At 34.3% G+C, this 17351-nt stretch overlaps 1 protein-coding gene across 10 annotated transcripts in view; it reads left to right on the top strand.

Moving 5' to 3' along the window:
- The window catches only part of ATP2B2 (ATPase plasma membrane Ca2+ transporting 2), a 374808-nt gene extending 357756 nt beyond the window's left edge, over positions 1–17052 (top strand). For 5 of the 10 annotated variants that reach the window (XM_085302463.1, XM_085302462.1, XM_085302457.1 and 2 more), the window contains 2 exons: positions 3392–3563; positions 13515–13633. In XM_085302463.1, the coding sequence (XP_085158589.1) occupies positions 3392–3563; positions 13515–13540 (198 nt within the window). In that variant the 3' untranslated portion in view covers positions 13541–13633. Of the gene's footprint in view, positions 1–3391; positions 3564–8865 lie in introns of all 10 variants that reach the window. The other 5 variants (XR_014895541.1, XM_085302461.1, XM_085302465.1 and 2 more) reach the window with 5 other exon arrangements.
- The last annotated feature ends 299 nt before the right edge of the window (positions 17053–17351 follow it).

Below are 17351 nucleotides of genomic sequence, written 5' to 3'. Positions count from 1 at the left end.
TTTTTTTTTTTTTTTTTTTTTTTTTTTTTTTTGTTTTGCTTATGTTCATTTAGCTGTTTTCTTGTCTTATAAATATATTTTAACCCTTTTCTGAATGGATGCAGTTTTCTTACTGCACACTTCTCAGAAGACTTGTAGTATGTGAAGTTTCACAAATGTCTCTCATCTTAGCTGTATTTTATTATACTTGTATCACAAAATATGTGATCACCACAAATTCCACAGAAGCCAGGACCTTTTCACTTCTGATATTTATCAGCATTGTTTTCCACGTCTGCTGCAATTCTCATGAATTCTTAAGGAAAGAAAGGGTTGAGACTGGACTGATCATGCCATCTTGGCAGACCTAATAGTCTTTGAAAAGTTAATCCAGTTCATCTTCAAAACAAAAACAAAAACCTTTGTATTTAAAAAGGTCTCAAATTTTTAGTTTCTAGAAACTGCTACTGAAAAAAGCAGATTCCCCTTTAGATATTCAAATAAAAGTAGAGGTGCTGTACTTCATTTTCTTTCTTCTTTATGCATTATAAATTTTCTCCTTGAACCAAGGCAAACCTCACAGTAATGTTAAGTCACTTTTGAAACTAGGTAAGAAGGGAGCACCTCCTTTTATGGCACTGCATATAGTATTTCATTGCAGTCGCCCWGCATAAGTAGAGGGGAAACTATTCCATTTCATGTAAAATAAAGTAAACCAGACTATTATTCAGTGACCGAACAAAGCCAAACTATTCTTGTTCTACAGAGAAAAAAAGAAAGTGATGCAGGTTAGCTGAATGACACCTGAGACCTGTTAACATGAATGGCAACTTAAATGCTTGCTGAAAATCTGTTCCTTGCTAAGCAAAAGAAGAAGAGTTTTGACATATCTGTCCTGTCAGGGCTATTTTGCAGGGTTAAGATCAGTTTTTTAAACTGCTAATCACTAATATTTTTAATTGAGCACACCTAAAAATATAGATCTTCTACAGTATAGAAAATACAAAATATACAAAAAGATGAGAGTGAAGAATTCCAACTATACAAATGAACGGCAAATCTAGAATATTATTTTTTCTCTAATAAAAAACCTTTTTTTTAACAACCTGAATTGTTCTAGCAAAATGTATTATTTTGTATTTACAAAAGTATCTTAATTTAAAATGCATTATTTATTTATTTATTTCGAGCAACTCTCTTCTTTGTTGTTTTCTGGTTTTGAAGATAAACTGCTGGACAGATTTTTTCTCAATATTTCTTGACTTCAGGCTGAACACAACCATGCATGTTCACCCTTTTAGATTTTGAGGAACTATTCTGAGGAACTATAGATTCTGCCAATGAAACGTTGTAGTTACTTTCCTCAAGAGAAAGAGTAAAATACACAACTTTAAGTCTTGTTCTCTGGAGATATTATGAAATACAGATCTTCCCCTATCTTTCTCCGATTACTTATATTAGGGATTTTTCCTTCCAGTTTATTTGAAAGGCATTTGTACATCTAAAAAATATCCTTTGGCTTAGGATTTATCATCTGTGTCTTCCACAGTGATGTGCACTTTATGCTCTCGGTAAGAGTCTTTAAAATGTTTTTGGAATGTTCTCTTTTGAAGAGTGCTCTATCACCTGTGTCAGATCGTGAAAACCAGGATCTGTATTTAATTTCAATTTTGTACAGTGAATATTTCAGGTGAGTATTTAACATGACTTCATATGTAGGCAACCATTTCAGCTGTATTTTCTTCTCTAGATGCCAGTGTACACCTTAGCTRATGATGCACTTGTACCCCTATTCCACATACAGAGTCACCTGATACTGTGTTTTTTTTAACTGTGACATTGGAGATGAAATCCAAAATAAGTCTCCTGGAGAGAACACTGAGAGCAAAGTTGCARAATGGTGTGATGACTGCTTAATATTGCACATCTGTTAGTGTGCCCATTTAATACACATTATATCCACGATTCATATCGGAAAACAGTGAGTCAGTGAACAAATCAACTCTCCCATGTTTATACAGTAGAAGTTCAGTGCATAGCATGATAACCTTACACCTTTATTCCCTTTTACAGCTCTCTGATAGGACTATTTCCATAGAGGCATGCAGATAATAAACAATGATCTCTAAAGACTAAGATAATGGAAGGGGATGAGTCTTTTTTATTAAAGGTGAAGCCATATGAATTCATTTATTGCTAAGAAAACTCTAGTTTTCTTTGCACAGTAGAAAATGTTAGCTAGTTATTATAATACTTTCAACTTGGAAAATTTAGGAGCACTTGCACCAAGGCTTGCGCTGTTTTGGTAAAGACACCAGTTCACCTTCTCCCAACCACCTTCTAGTCTGTACACTCTGCAGAAACCTGGGTTGCAAGAATACAAATATGGGAACAGTGGGCTTCAAATAAGTGCCTGGGTGTATTCTTCTAATGGATGCTGCCACTGCTTTGTCATGTTGTTGTTGTTCTTATGTAACAAAGAGGACATTTGGGGGTGTAGGGTTTATATTTATATTCATTCTTTGCTATCACTTACTGCTGTTCTCTGGGTTTAACTTTTATACGTACAGCCTGAATTGCTTTGGGTTATACTGGTGGCAAAGGTGGTCTTGAAATATTCAGCTCTTTCTTTAGCTCCTCTTCTGAGGTCATGATTAAAGTACTCATGAAGGTATTCAAAACAGATATCTCAAACAGCAGATAAAATATGCATAGAAAAATAACAAGTAGAAAATGGTAATGTGATTTACTGCAGTATTCAAACAAGGTCATCGTTTTCTGTGTAATTTTTAAGTGCTTTGTGTAAAGATTAAAATGTTACTCTTTTCTAATCTGTAATATTAAAAGGCAAGTATTCATTATCACTATGTTTAATTTATATGAACTTTCATTATAGAAGAAGTCAGATAAAGTATTGGAACATTTTCTATTTTATCAAGATACTACACTGGTAACTGTTTTTGTAAACAAAAAAGGAATCTTGTTTTGAATATTCTGAAGATGTTTTTTTAATTCCAGTTAAGTAACTGAATTTTCCTCCCTCCAGAAGAAAACCTAACGAGTAATAGCACAGTAATTTTACTCTCAGTAGGATAAAAATGGAGACTAGCTATGTCAAATATTCCAGTTATATTTATTTTATTGCTATAAAAATAAAAAGCTTTAAATTTTAAAGGTTTTATTTTAAAACCTATAGTTATTTAAACTGATGCAGCTTCACTGCCTCCCATGGAGCTGTTCCATTTGGACCATTTTGTATCTAAGATATTAAAAGGAACACTTAAAGTATTTCTTTCAATTGAGTAAAACTGTATGCACGGTTGATTTACTGTTTTTCATTATTATTCCTGTCAGTTGTGTGCAACTGTATCCATACTTTAAGCAACTTGTCTCATTCTTTCCTCCATTACAGATCGAAGTAGTCAATACTTTCAAGAGTGGCACTTCCTTTCAGGGGGCTCTAAGGAGACAGTCCTCCGTCACAAGCCAGACCCAGGATGTAACCAATATTTCTAGCCCTAGTCACGTATCGTTATCCAATGCTCTTTCCTCTCCTACCAGCACATCTGCTGCTGCGGCTGGGCGTGAGTGTGAATTCTTAATGCATCAGATCTACAGAGATGCCAACTTACGTAGCAGTCATTTGAGACTGAGCTACTTTGCCCTTTTCCATTTTGTCCTGTTGTGTTTATTAACTGACACATACCCAGACACAGTTAACAAACAGCTGTATTACTTTGTGTACAGTAGATACTCTCCATTACTCACTGCAAGTGCTATTAACTTAGTATTAGGCCAGGAATTTCTAGTCATTTTGTATTCAGTATATGAAGATTCTGGTTTTATTTGAGGTTTTTGTGTCATGCTTTCCTAATCTGATTAGATATATTTTCTATTATTTATACAATACATATTTTAAATAAATCTACCAAAATCTTTTATTAAGCAAAAATACAGCTTGTCAGATAAAAGAACATTCCATCTGGAATCCTGTATACAGTTTAGGTCACTTGTGTTCAAGCAAGATGTATTCCAAGTGGCACAAGTACAGAGAAGAGTTTTTAGGAATGAATAAGGAAATAGAGGATCTAACTTACGATGCAAGGCAGAAGATTTAAGGTTTGCATGAATGATGAAAGAATAGAACTGTTATCTCTAAATTCAGTGGGAGATAAGCATTAAGGAAGGAGGGAGCTAGACAAGTTAAAGGACAATGTTGACCCAACAGAATAATTATGGCAACAAGTAAATTTATCTTAGCAAAAAGTAGCAGGTTTCTAAACATAAATCCTAAAGCAACTTTTTTCTAGATGCGATTAAAGCATCTAGTGAAGAATTACTGCAGCAAAAGAAAAAAATATAAAAGGACTAATAAGAAGAAGCTGCTTCACTAACAGTAAAGTTGATTCAGTGGCCCAGGAAGATTCTTCCAACTTTATGTATTTTGGGGGACTATAAATATAACCATTTTGTTTTACGGTGCTGTCAGCATTAAAAGAGCAGATAAATTTATGGAAATCACTTTACAAGTTTTCTACTTTACAAAATAATACAATACATTCTTCATTCAATTTTTAGTGAAAAGTCGGGCCAAACATTCAACGGATCAGATTCTGGCAGACAAGAGAGACAAATAAAATTTTAGAGATGTTTTAAAAAAAAGGGAAGCCTTCCCATTCATGTGTAATCACTTCCAGTATTCTGCTTCTGATAACTGAGAGCCCCAGTTACCTTATTTCCATGTTGAGCACAACACAAGACACACAAACCAAGCCACTGAGCCAGGGAGCAATTCCCCTATAAACTGGAGTGAAAAATCAAAGAAAAAAGTTTACTTTTTTAAAATTGGGCACTTAAAGGTAATTATTCATCTTGTTTTCACCAGAAAATTAGCTCCTGTTTGAGATCTCTTCTAGAACTTGAAAAACTTTTCCCAATTCAAATTTCATAGAAATAGGGTATGTTTTTTTGAAATGGCACTTTCTGTGAAAATTTCAATTGCAAAATTCCCACCTATTTCTACTCAGCTCCTTGCTTAAAATGTAGGTAGTGGGACAGAACTGAATTCTTGCCTTATAGCTGCTCAGAGTGAATTAAACCCCAAATCATTACTTTCCTCTGCTGGGGACAAGAGGAAATAGTAACAGGCTATTTCAGGTGTCATTTTGGGTGTCCAAATTGGGCAGTGATAGGCTGCGTTAACAAGAATGTACAAGTCCAAGTTCACAGAGCACTTGTGCAGTGCTCTTGCTAGTTGCGTAGCTTTTACAAATGTAGTTTATTGTGACATCTCACCAGCCTGTAGCAAGGGAAATGTACAAATAATATAGCAAAAACAACTGGCTTACCAAAGCTATACAGCAGCTTGGAGGGAAGAAGTTGTGTTTTCAGTCTATATTAGGCTATCTAAATCTAACAAGCTTGCAGGTCTTAATTTGAGTATTTCAGGATATTTTATTTATAAAGGTGACTGGTATATTATTTCACTGAAAATTAAGTAGGCTACTTCAGGTTGTTGTTCTTTACCAACTTCTGTGAAGTGTCAGTAACATTTTGAAATAAAAATATACTTTTTCGATTTTGGGGAAAGATTAATGTTTGATTGATCAAGACATGAAAACATTCTTCCAACTTATAGATTTATTAATAGCTACACATAAAGTTAGTGCGTGCTTAAAAATAGATGTGAATATTGCCACATCCACAGTATTTTGTGAAGTGGATTAGCAAATCATTACCTGAAATTTTCAACCATTCATAGATATGCACACATTCAGATCTTTCAAATGGTTGCAAAATACCTTAATTAAAAGCAATTTATACAAAGAAATACTTATTAAAGTACTACAGTTTCCCAGATATGCTGCTACTGATTATCTGTCATAGTATGCTAGCAAGTAACAAATTATGCATTTCAGGATGTCAGCATTGATGGATAACAATAAAGTTTGTATTATGAATCTCTTATCTCTCTTGAAAAACCTTGCAGCTTCCGAAAAGCATAATAGTTTTCTGTAAGTAGAAACCAGGCATTTTATATACTCTGATTTTACTGATTTTAAAAATATGATATAGAAAAATTATTTAAATGCAAATTAAATATATACATAGCTATTGAAAATGAAAACATGGTAAAAGTAAAGCTCTAAGAAGTACAGTCTTGACCATGTTCTCATTTTTGTTACATTGTGTGCATGTGTACTCACATACGCACACACACAAATTCTTATCAATGGAAAGCTGTTACACTGTGTGTGTGCACACACACAGAATTTCTTATCAGTGGAAACCTGGTTAAAAATCATTTTAGGTATCAGGTTGTCCCTGAGGTCCTTACTAGTTTTTGTAGATTTTTAAAATAAAATTTTGAAACTTAAGAGTATCTATTTTATATGTATTTCTTTCTATATTGAGGGAAAAATATTGGCTCGAGTGGGGCAACAGAGCATCTTTTTTTCCTTTAAGGCTCAGAGTTAGTAAAATAGAAGGCTAGATTGTGCTTAAAATTAAGTCTATGTTTAAAGCCTTTGCTAGATCATGGATTAATTGTGTAGATGATGAATAAGTAGATCTAACTGTACACAAAGTAAACAAGTTATTCTTTACCCTAATGTATTTATGTCCAGTTCTCAAACATTGCTTTTATTACCAGTAAGCCTTTCAAGAGAACACAGTTTCAAATTTTCCTAGCAAGATGCATATTTAATATTCCTTTGTACCTGCTGTTCCTCCTTCCTCTCATTCTCTTAAGTAATACCATTCCTAAATAGAGACATGCGGAAACTGCAAGTCTCTTAGTTAAAAAAAGCCTGTTCTTGTTGTAATTTAAAAATATTCTACAAGTGTAGGAGCAAAGTGTAGGAGCAAAACTCCCACCCCTGCCTCCCACAGGAGACAACCTCCCAAATCTGGGATCTGCAATAGTTTCTGTATTTGCAATTCGCTTTCTTTGTTCTATTACAGTCCGTCATTTTTGTCTGAGATTTTTTGAGGTTAATATTTCATTGAAGCAGTTACAATTTTTATTACATAAATCTAACTGCAGTGGCCTCAAACACGCCACGGTAAAGATGATAAAGAAAAGACAGGCAATGACGAGCCTAAAGTTTCTAGCAGCCGATTAAAATCTTAACAAATGATCACAAAATATTCAACGTTTTTCCATCATATAGCTCTCTGAAATACTCTTTACTGCTTTCAAGCAAAAGAAGGACAGAGCATCTTAAGCCATTTCTTAAGGCTGTATTTTGGTCAAGTTTCACTTTTTGGGCAGAGGGTGCTATGGTCCAAAGTGGGCCTAATTCTCATGTAAAAACACCCTTTTCATTCTCCTTTTAATTCAAAAATAGCTGAAATTGATCTCAATTGCGAAGGAATTATCCTTCAGAGATAGAAGCCTTACGTATGGAACATTCACCTCAGAGTGGCACAACGGCATGAGCACCTGCAAATTATGTCAGGAACTGTAACATAAGACATTGAGCAAGCTTAATTCTAGTGCATACGAGATTATTTTCTAATAAATAACTTCAAAGAGAGTGTTTAATTTAATTAGTTGTGATTCATTCTACATTACAATCAAGTTTTTGTAACAACAAAAACTATTTACTATTTAGAAACTTTCAGTTTTATAGATTCCTTACATGTTTATTTTTCTATAAACATAACCATAATTTAGCTGGACAGCCTTTACAGTTAAAATGTAAGATAAAATCTTAAGTTTGGATCAGATTTTTTGTGTTCACATTCATGAAGAAAAATAGGAACAAGCTTCTTAAAAAGCCCCAAACTGTAATAAATGATAAGGCAAAGATTACTGTCTAGTATTGAACTGTACTCAGATCATGAACCAAGTCAAATGTGAATACCAGCCTTATAGAAATTGTCGATTGTTTTCTATAAAAATGTGGTTTAATTGTCACATGAGGAAATTGAGCAAGCAGAATTCAACTTTAAATAAAATCCACATCTGAAAGTGTTTGTATATGATTTAAAGTTTAAATATAAAAGCAAATCCTCAACTGGAGACGCAGCATAGGAGTAAGATTTTGACTCTTAACATAGAAATAATTTCTTTAGAAGGGTTATATAATAGAATATCTAGGCTTTGTCAGAGCTGATTGATAGAAAAATGGCAGGCTCCATAATCTTGTAACAACTCTAAAATCAACTAAAGAAGAGATGCTATGGAGACTACATATTCTGCATACAGTTCTGATCTCATACTCCAAAATTCAGTGGAGTAATAACCATGTGAAACTTCTGTGAAATCAGGATTTGGGTCTGAGTATTTTGCAATATGTGTAGGTATTCTATTTTCTCCTTGCTACATGTAGTTTGAATTTTAGGCATCCCCTATTGGATTTATTGTATTTTTATGTAGAAGGAGAGTAGCACTGATAATGTTATATATCTGGTTCAGTCAGCAGAAACCTGGAAAATATTATTTGTCTAAAATTTATTGTAATTTATTTTTTCTTTGAATTTGCTCAATTACTACTTCATACAATCCAGAACACATTAGTCCAGCATTTACAGGTGACTCCAACACATATAATATCTCCTCCTGTGGATACCTGGTCTAACATTACTCACCTAAAACTGTAAGGATTCAAAAAATAAACTATAGCAAGTATACTGAAGATATGCTTTCTATTTTAAAGCTTTATATATACTTAAGTACTYGACCAAACTCTCTGACATTTGCATAGACAGTCTTGATATAGAATAGTATCAGATACAYTAAGAGTTGGCATCTCTTTGCAAAATTGACCTCGTTTACAATTTTATACTAATCACTTTACTGATCTTTCAGTATTGAATTTATTTGTTTTTGCAGTGCCCTACTCTCTACTGTCTGAATATTAAATGTGTTTGTTTTCCCAGAGGGCTAGAGAACATTGGACAAAAGGGTTCAGCAGGAGAGAGTGAAATAAAAAGAGGTTGTGAGTCTTTAACCTTGAGCCTGAAATGAATGTGAACCAAACTCAAGATACTTGGCTTAAAAGAAGCCAGGTAAACATTCGAGTATAAGCCCACACACTACCAACCATGATACTGCTGTTGATCCTAAACAGGCCTTGTGTATTTTGCCTAGATTGTTGCATTTAGGGGTGAGATTATGAACTTCATCTTTTTCTTCTGATGGGGAAAATTTATAGTATCTAAAATTCTATATTTCTTTTATTTTTGTTGCCTAATGCAGTATAATAAATCTAACTTTAAAGGTGGGATGAAACTGAAGAGTTTTTTCTATTGCAGCTACAGAGAAGAAAGAAGTGGAAGCTTATAGCCATGTCAAAAATGTCCTGAAGTGTTGTCCCCACAGTCTTTTGTTTAAAAGCAGTTCATTTTTTTCTGTTGTCTCCATTACTGTGAGAAAAGGGAACTGTATCACACTGTTTGTCTTCCCTTGGCATTGTCAGTATCATAAAGAAATCTCATTACATGAACTCCGCGTATTTCCTAATAAACCAACACTTACTAGGTTCTATCCATCATGGGTATGTCCCTGCTTTACATGTTGTACAGCTCTTAAACAAAATATGTAGTTCAGCAGCCTGATTTTATCTTTAGAAAATAATCACGCTACATCGGCTTTGTTTCAGCAGAGTCCCTAAACATTTTTACACTACATATTACTTCAAATAACCTTTTAAGTTTAAGCATGTATTAAAAGAATCTGTTGTTGTTGGGCCATGTTACTAAATAAACAATTTATTTTCAGTTCTAAGTTAGAGTAGTAGTATTTTATAAAAAATTAAAATGCCACTTTTGCAATTGGTGGACCTTCTGCATCTGTTTTCACAAACATAATGAAAAAGAACGTTTTTTTTTTCCTATAAGCAATACATCAACAGATTAACTTTTAACAAGATTTTGAATTACACTGTAATGCATAAATTTGGAAATGCATAAAACACGGAATGAGGCAAAACACTAAAATATAAACGTTTCCTTCCAAGACGCCAAGCTCAATCTGCAGAATTTTTCTACCTTAAGGGAAAAGTTAATGGAAAACAAATATACAACCCTGAAACTGTAGAGAGATTTTTTAGAAAAGAAGGAAAATTTTCTACATCTCCTTAGTAAAGAACATTTATTAGAAAGTTAACTATATTTCTATGTTCTCAGCTTTAGGGACTTGCCCAAATCTGGCCCTTATATCACAGTATTGCATTCAGAAGATGAACTACTTCTGGTATCAGCGTATTTAAGCTAGTTTTAAGCTAATATATGTAGCCAAAAATCACACAGAGGGCATAGTATGACGAGCAAGTAGAAATTATGCCAGCAACAGCTTAAGTTTCCTGCAAGACACTAACAGCCCATGCCAAAACTTTGCAAAAGAACTGCAGGCTGATGGTGGGTTCTGCAATTACACCTTCAGCCTGCTGTGTAAACCTGTCTAGTCCAAGTCAAAGACGCTACTGTAGCATTTTCTTCCAGTAAGTCATTAGTTCAAGCAGTAACAGTGGAGAGCACTGGATTCACATCATGGTAAGCAGGTTTTCAGAAACAGTTTTCGAATACTAACCTAAGGCTACAGTTTTCCCTAAGCTGTTTCAGAAGATAGTGTGCTGCAGATTGACTAAAAGTTTTGTATTAAATGCAATTTGGATACATAGTCTTGAAGACGCTTAAAATCTGTGTTTACTCTATCGTATCCTTTTCTGAGTCTACTTCTGCAATCCAGCCTAAGCAGAATTCCCAGTGCCCTCAGTGGCAGTTTTCCCTACTATGGAACTTGGTTGCTTCTTTGCTAACTCATAGAGGCTTAAATACAGGTTTGTGTGACCTCAAGAAATGCTTTATTTTCACTGAACATCTCTAAAAAATCTGGTCAAGAGTAATATGAAATTGAAAGCTTTCTCATTTAAGTAAAATTGTGATTTGCATTTATTAAAAAAACAATGCTAGAACCTCAGACTAGAGCCTAAGCCTGTTTAATAAGAAGTGACTGTATTCAAGAGAATGAAAGGGAGTATTTTGTTCTAGCAGATAAAATATCATTCAGTTGGAGCTGCTTGCTATCAGATGACTGTTATTTTCATTTAGATAGCAGAAAAATAGCTTTCTAGAAAATAATAACAGGCTATCATCCTATATTATAAAGTAAGCATATTATAAAATATTCTCTGATTTAAAATAAGGCCATCTAGTAACACGTTAAAAGATTACCTTGAGAGACATTCTTTTTTCATTGTTTGTAGACTATTCAGCTTTGCATTTTAAAGTACAAAATAGAAGGGCCTAATAATGTATTAGTGTATCAGCTCTTCTCTTCAAATAGAGCTCAAATCCTATCTTCAGTAATGCAAACAACTTTCTTACCTAGTCTGTTTGTTCATGTATGTTCACTGTGCAAAACCATCACATACTATAGGGCAATTCAAAGAGCCTCCACTCAGACAAAGCCCTGGTTTGTAATTCCAAGTGATATATCAAACAAATGGGTGTTTGCTACATTATATAATCATAATGCATAAAATTGATATATAAAAATRTTTCTATCTTCCTCTTGGATTTCTGCCACCCTACTGGAATTTAGACTCTTCCAGCGTCCCAAGATTTTGTCAGGCCATTCTGTACTAGTCTTTGTATTTCTAAAATAAGCAGTCACATCAATCTGCTTTTTGTACTGTGCCCTGCTGTTATAAAGTGTAATTGCAAAGACAAGGGTGGGTAATTGGATTGACTGAAGGGCATTTATTTGAAATTTTATATGACTCTCTTCTGCTATTAGCATTTTTGCAAGATGAAGAATATTCACATTTAGAGAACACAAACAAGGACAAAAATCAAAGAGAACAGAGCACCATTCAGCCTCTTTCTCCTCTCTGCTGAAATCCTGTACAACCTGGGCAACCCCAACATAGGATCAGCTAGATCCCATAGATGTAACACTGGGTCCTATTCCATTACTCAAATTCAGTCTGCCAATTAGAAGAAGTTCTAAAGAGTTAAAGATTAGTGGTGTATTAGACCAAACAGTAACTTGTAGCATAGTCACATGTAAAACAATACACATACCTACCATCAATCATTTAAATGTGTGTGGAAAAGCTTTCACACTGCCTGCTTGCACCTTTTCTGCCTCTGCCTGTGTTTTGCTGCCCCCTCCCCCCCCAAGAAATGCTAGAAATTCGCTCATAAACTACATGGAAGTAGAAGGATAGAACTCATATTTAGTCATAAAACATTTGCCAACAGATCACATTTTTGCCATTCTGTTTTTTCCTCTCTGCCCCCCCATCCAATCTGTGCCTCTCCCCTGCTCTCCAAGAAAGTTAAGGTTTTCTCACCAGTAGCATGTAGCACAATCCTTCACTTCTTTTCAGAGCCGAGAGGTCTCTGGGATACAGCTAGCATTCCTCCTTCACCCAGCCACAGAGCACTGATTGTCCCCACACTGCAAAGCCCCTCAATCCACTCCTCTCGTTTCCTACTGGGAAAGCAGCTTGGCACTGTCACTGCCAGTCTAATGGGCCTTSTAGTTTATTTTTACCTCTGTTCTTATCGTCAGGTAGTTAAAGATATTAGATTTATCCTGGCATGAATTAGCTGACTTAAAGACTGCATATATGGCATAAATTGTGTCACTTTTAGGATTTAATCTTACAAACAGTATTGCAAATGAGACACAGAAAATGAAAGAATTTGCTGTTCAACAATGTAATTCAATTTAACCCCCAAATCACTACRATATTTTATTACATGTTCTATATATATTAAAAAGTTAAAATGGCTAGAACAGTGGGTCTATACTCGAGTGTTTACCTCACATATGCATGAAGGAAAAATGAAAGTTGGTTCAACAATACTATGTTCACATTATCCAGGCTTCCAAGTGTAGTTGTTGTGTGCAAGTTATCTCTGTTCATGTGGTAACTGTGACTTTTTTTTTTTTTTTTCCCCTGTGGTAGCATGATTACGCTTAGTATTTTGTCTGCTTGGCTTTTTGTGCTCCTGGCTGCATTCATTTAGATTTTGCTTTAAAACATTTCTATTACTTACTTACTTATAGTTTTTACATTTGGCTCCTGTGTGTCTCTCACATGTACCCATCCAACTTTGTCTGTGTTCTGTGCTTTTCCGTTTGTGAAGTGTGATGTGTTATGTGTAATGTTTTTTAACAATACAAAGAGACTTTTTTAATAAATTAAAAAAAAGCCTTCCTACTTACTCACTGCAAAACTGTCAACATGCATGGTTTTACATTTGCATTACAATTAACATGGCTTGTCTTTTACTAGGGATGTACCACACGAGTGGACGTTCGTTTTCTTTAACCAGTACTTCCCATCAGTTCTTTGATGGCTTTAAACTTGGTTTATTTTAACATTGCAGTTGATACAGATATTCAAAATGCACATAACTGAGCCACTCATTTATGCACATAACATCCAGAGACTATGGACTTCAGCTGCCTGCACTGCCCTAACCATATGCTACATTTTTCACAAAGTATTCTCTAACACAGTGTTGCCCTTTAGAGATGCCACTTCTGACATCTCTTTCTTTTCTCCCCCCAGATCCGCGTCGTGAAGGCATTCCGTAGCTCTCTCTATGAAGGTTTAGAAAAACCAGAATCTAGAACCTCTATTCACAACTTTATGACTCATCCTGAGTTTAGAATAGAAGATTCCCAGCCCCACATCCCACTCATTGATGACACAGACCTAGAAGAAGACCCTGCTCTCAAGAAAAACTCAAGTCCACCATCTTCGCTGAACAAGAACAACAGTGCTATCGACAGTGGAATAAATCTTACAACTGACACAAGTAAATCAGCTACCTCTTCTAGTCCAGGAAGCCCAATACATAGCCTGGAGACATCACTTTAGCTGAAAAGGCCACTGCAAAAAAATAAAGTGAAAAAAAAAATAAAAAAACAGCAACCRAAATATATAAATATATATATTAAAAACATTGCTGGCTGAAAAGCTGTTTGAACTCTTACTCTGAGACAAGTGAATGAATTGTTGATCACAATAGTTTTGGGGAAAGAATGAATGGCTGATTTACATACCCTCTCTTGTTCCCTTTCAGAAAAACAAAAACAAAAAAAATCCTCCTGCATGAATGTACTCTTCCAGCCCTTCTTTCTCTCTTTGTTTCTTTTTCTTTCTTTTTTTCCCCCCCTCCTTAAGCAGGAACTGCAGAGGACTTCTTTCTAAGGCTATTTATCCAATTCACTGGTCTGTGAGTTTTTTGAAATGCTTGTGTGGCATGGACTCAGTTGTATAGATTAATTTAAATAACTTTTTTGAAGTTGCAAAGCTTAACTTGCACAGTAGATTTGCACCAGTTGGACAGAGGAACTTAAACATTTACGAGACTATATATAGAGATATATACATATAAGTATATACATAATTAATTATATATATGTATATATCTATCTATATATATATAGTTATATATATATAAAGTTTCTTTGTTGGCATGTTGCCTTGTTTCTGCTCAAATTGCTCTGACTATTTTAACTTATTTATGTCCTAAAAAAGAATGTAATTTGTTTACAAACCTGTAGATAATATCCTTAACTATTTGTAGGGTTAAGAAAGCACTTCCTGCCGAAGTAGTATAAAAATGGCTCAGCTCAGCTCATCGAAAACGACTGTAATATCACACACCCTGGATATTTTATTGCAACCATGTTCTGATTTCTGCCTGATTTTTTTTTTTTTTTTTTTTTTGTTAAATAATGTAGATATACTGCTAATAAATAACAAAAGAAGCCAAACTATAACACATTGGATGTAGCATTGTGGTCCTACATACAGGGAGTAAAACAGGCTTCCTTTGTTTCAAATAAAAATCAGAATGATCAGGGTCTCTCTTTTCTTTTTCCTCTAATAAATTGCTTGAACTTGTTTTGGTGCAACATATGATAATGGAGGCTGTTTCATTCTTTAAACATACAGCAATGGCTTCCAAAAAATATTTTTAGACCGCGATTATATGAATCTGAGTTGAGTTTATAAATAACAGATTAAAAGTAAGTTATATTTGGTTTGTCTATATGGAGATCAAACTAATGTTAAACTATTGTGATATACTGTGTTAATTCTTTTCAGTTAGTAATTTAGGCATTTATTTCCTTATGACTTACAAAGTATGGGCTGTTGGCATTTTGGATGAAAATCACTGTAGGTTGTTGCTTTGATTTTTTTTWAAGAAAAATATAATTTCTGCACTATTCAGGTCTGGATGAAACTTTGCTAATTACAGATGGAGATGTGCTTTGTGTGATTTTGTTTTAACCAAGCTTGTCTTCCTATAGTCACAAAATATGCTGTAACACAGTAATACATTGATTTACCTAATTATTGTGCTTTCTACAAAGAAAGCTATTTTGAAAAACCTGCAGCACAGAAGGTGAAAAGTATTTTTCAAGATGGTAACAGCCCTGATAATTTAAAATTTATGAGCTTATATAATTGCTATGTCAACCACTTGAATGCTAAGCACTTTGTGGATCACAGATTTTTCATAAATAATTTTTGTATTTAATATAAAGTTTGCTTGGAGACTTTTCAGCATATGATCTTTTCCATAACTGTACAGTGCAAAAAGACATTTTGAACTACACAATTGATTATGCCAGATGTCTTGAAAAACACTCTCAAACTAGCTTGATACATTGATTTGTTAAGGTATAACTGGTTGTGTTAAAGTTGGCTAATAACATGGTGCATCTCTGCAGTCACAAGAACTAATTCAAGCCAGAACTCTCCAAAACAAGATTAGACTCATGGCCAAACTGCAGACTGAACTGACTAAAATGTTTTAAGGGTGCATCAGGACTATTCAGCCAGGTAAAGCTTGAATTGCCAGCTTCCGGACTTTTGTGTAGAAGCTTGAATGTTTTTGGCTCAAACTCCTATCTGATCACTATCTGATCCACTTTTCACTGAACAACAGCAGAACAGGTCTTTCAAGGCTTACACAGCTCTGTTTTCAACAGATAGTGTTACCCATTTCTTAACAGTAAAAAGCTAGCATGAAAACATAATTATTTTAGCTAATTCCTAGCAATGAAGTGATTGAAACTCAGTCAGGATTGTTCCTYGCTTTGTAAATACGGTGATTAACCTTTGTATAACATGCATTGGGTTTCTATGGCCTATTTATTTGGGATATCATATTCAGAAGAAACAAAAGTGTTATCTATTTGCAGGGAAGCCTCTAGCTTTGGACTTGAACATCTACAAAAGCTACCAATACCGGAACAATTTATTTTCAACATCTTAACACTGAATATTTGCCTTTTTGTTTTCAAACACTTCCATGTTTTTTCTTGGTTTCATTTTTTTTTAATTTTCCAGTAGGAATACCTGTCCCTAAGGTACCATTTGCAGACTTGAAAACTGTTAAGAAAATGAACACTGCATTCTGTGTATATATACTAAAACATATATAAACTGAGATGCATAGAACATTTGGGCTTTTGTGAGCAGAGACTGTGCTTTATGTATATGATAAATGATAGAATTTTTTTTAAAGCAGAATAGCTAAGACCTTTCAACTACAAGTCGTGCATCACAATTCTTTTCTTTTATTGCTTGACCTCTCTGTGATGGGAACAATGGATCAAAACCCAAAATGATCAGTTTGTTAAAACTCCCTGCAATATATAAATGCTCGCTCTCTACGTACTGTACTTAGCAGCATGAGATTTGTGGACAACAATACAGTGGTACATTGGCAATCCATCCCATTAGGGGTTATTAATATATGTTCATTCATCTGTTTTTATGAATTTTTTTATCTAGAAAATAATTGTAAATAAAGAACTTACTCTGTCTGTTCATTTAATACTATGCAAAAGGTTATGCTTTCTATTGTTATTCTTATTCCTACAGTGTGATGCTGGAATGTTTGTGGTTTCAAAAAAAAAAAAAAAAAAGACAAAAGTAAGTAAAATATGTGATGTAAATTATTTTATAGTTTGAAACAAAATGATAAAGTTTTACTCTTGCTGCTTACTGTCTAATAGATCTCTCTTGGCAGGGGCACAAGTGGAAAATTTAAAGAAATAAATTCACAAAGCAGCATGAACAATAACGGTCTGAACGGAACAGCTTTCTTTATTTTCACTTGAAGTCATTAAATCTAGCTCTGAATTCCCACTTAGATATTTAATGTGAAGGGGTATATAAACTTTCTGGATTGGCAGTAAGAAGCCTGCCTATCAGTCAGTGGTTACACTGACTACTTTAGGCTTTCATTACACACATGATAAGCTCACCCAGAGTGCTTTCTATTCCTGTCTGGCTGTAAGGCAATGTAATCCTTAGGAAGATAACTTGGTCTATTCTGTGTGGTTGTGCAAGAYGGAGAGAGTGGCTAGTGTGAATGCTGCA

This window comes from Rhea americana, unplaced genomic scaffold, assembly GCF_003343005.1.
Source record: "Rhea americana isolate MKP2758 unplaced genomic scaffold, rheAme1 scaffold_19, whole genome shotgun sequence".
In the NCBI taxonomy this organism is placed as follows: domain Eukaryota; kingdom Metazoa; phylum Chordata; class Aves; order Rheiformes; family Rheidae; genus Rhea; species Rhea americana.
The sequence above is the reverse complement of the archived record's forward strand: the minus strand, read 5'-3'. Positions and strand labels throughout refer to the sequence as shown.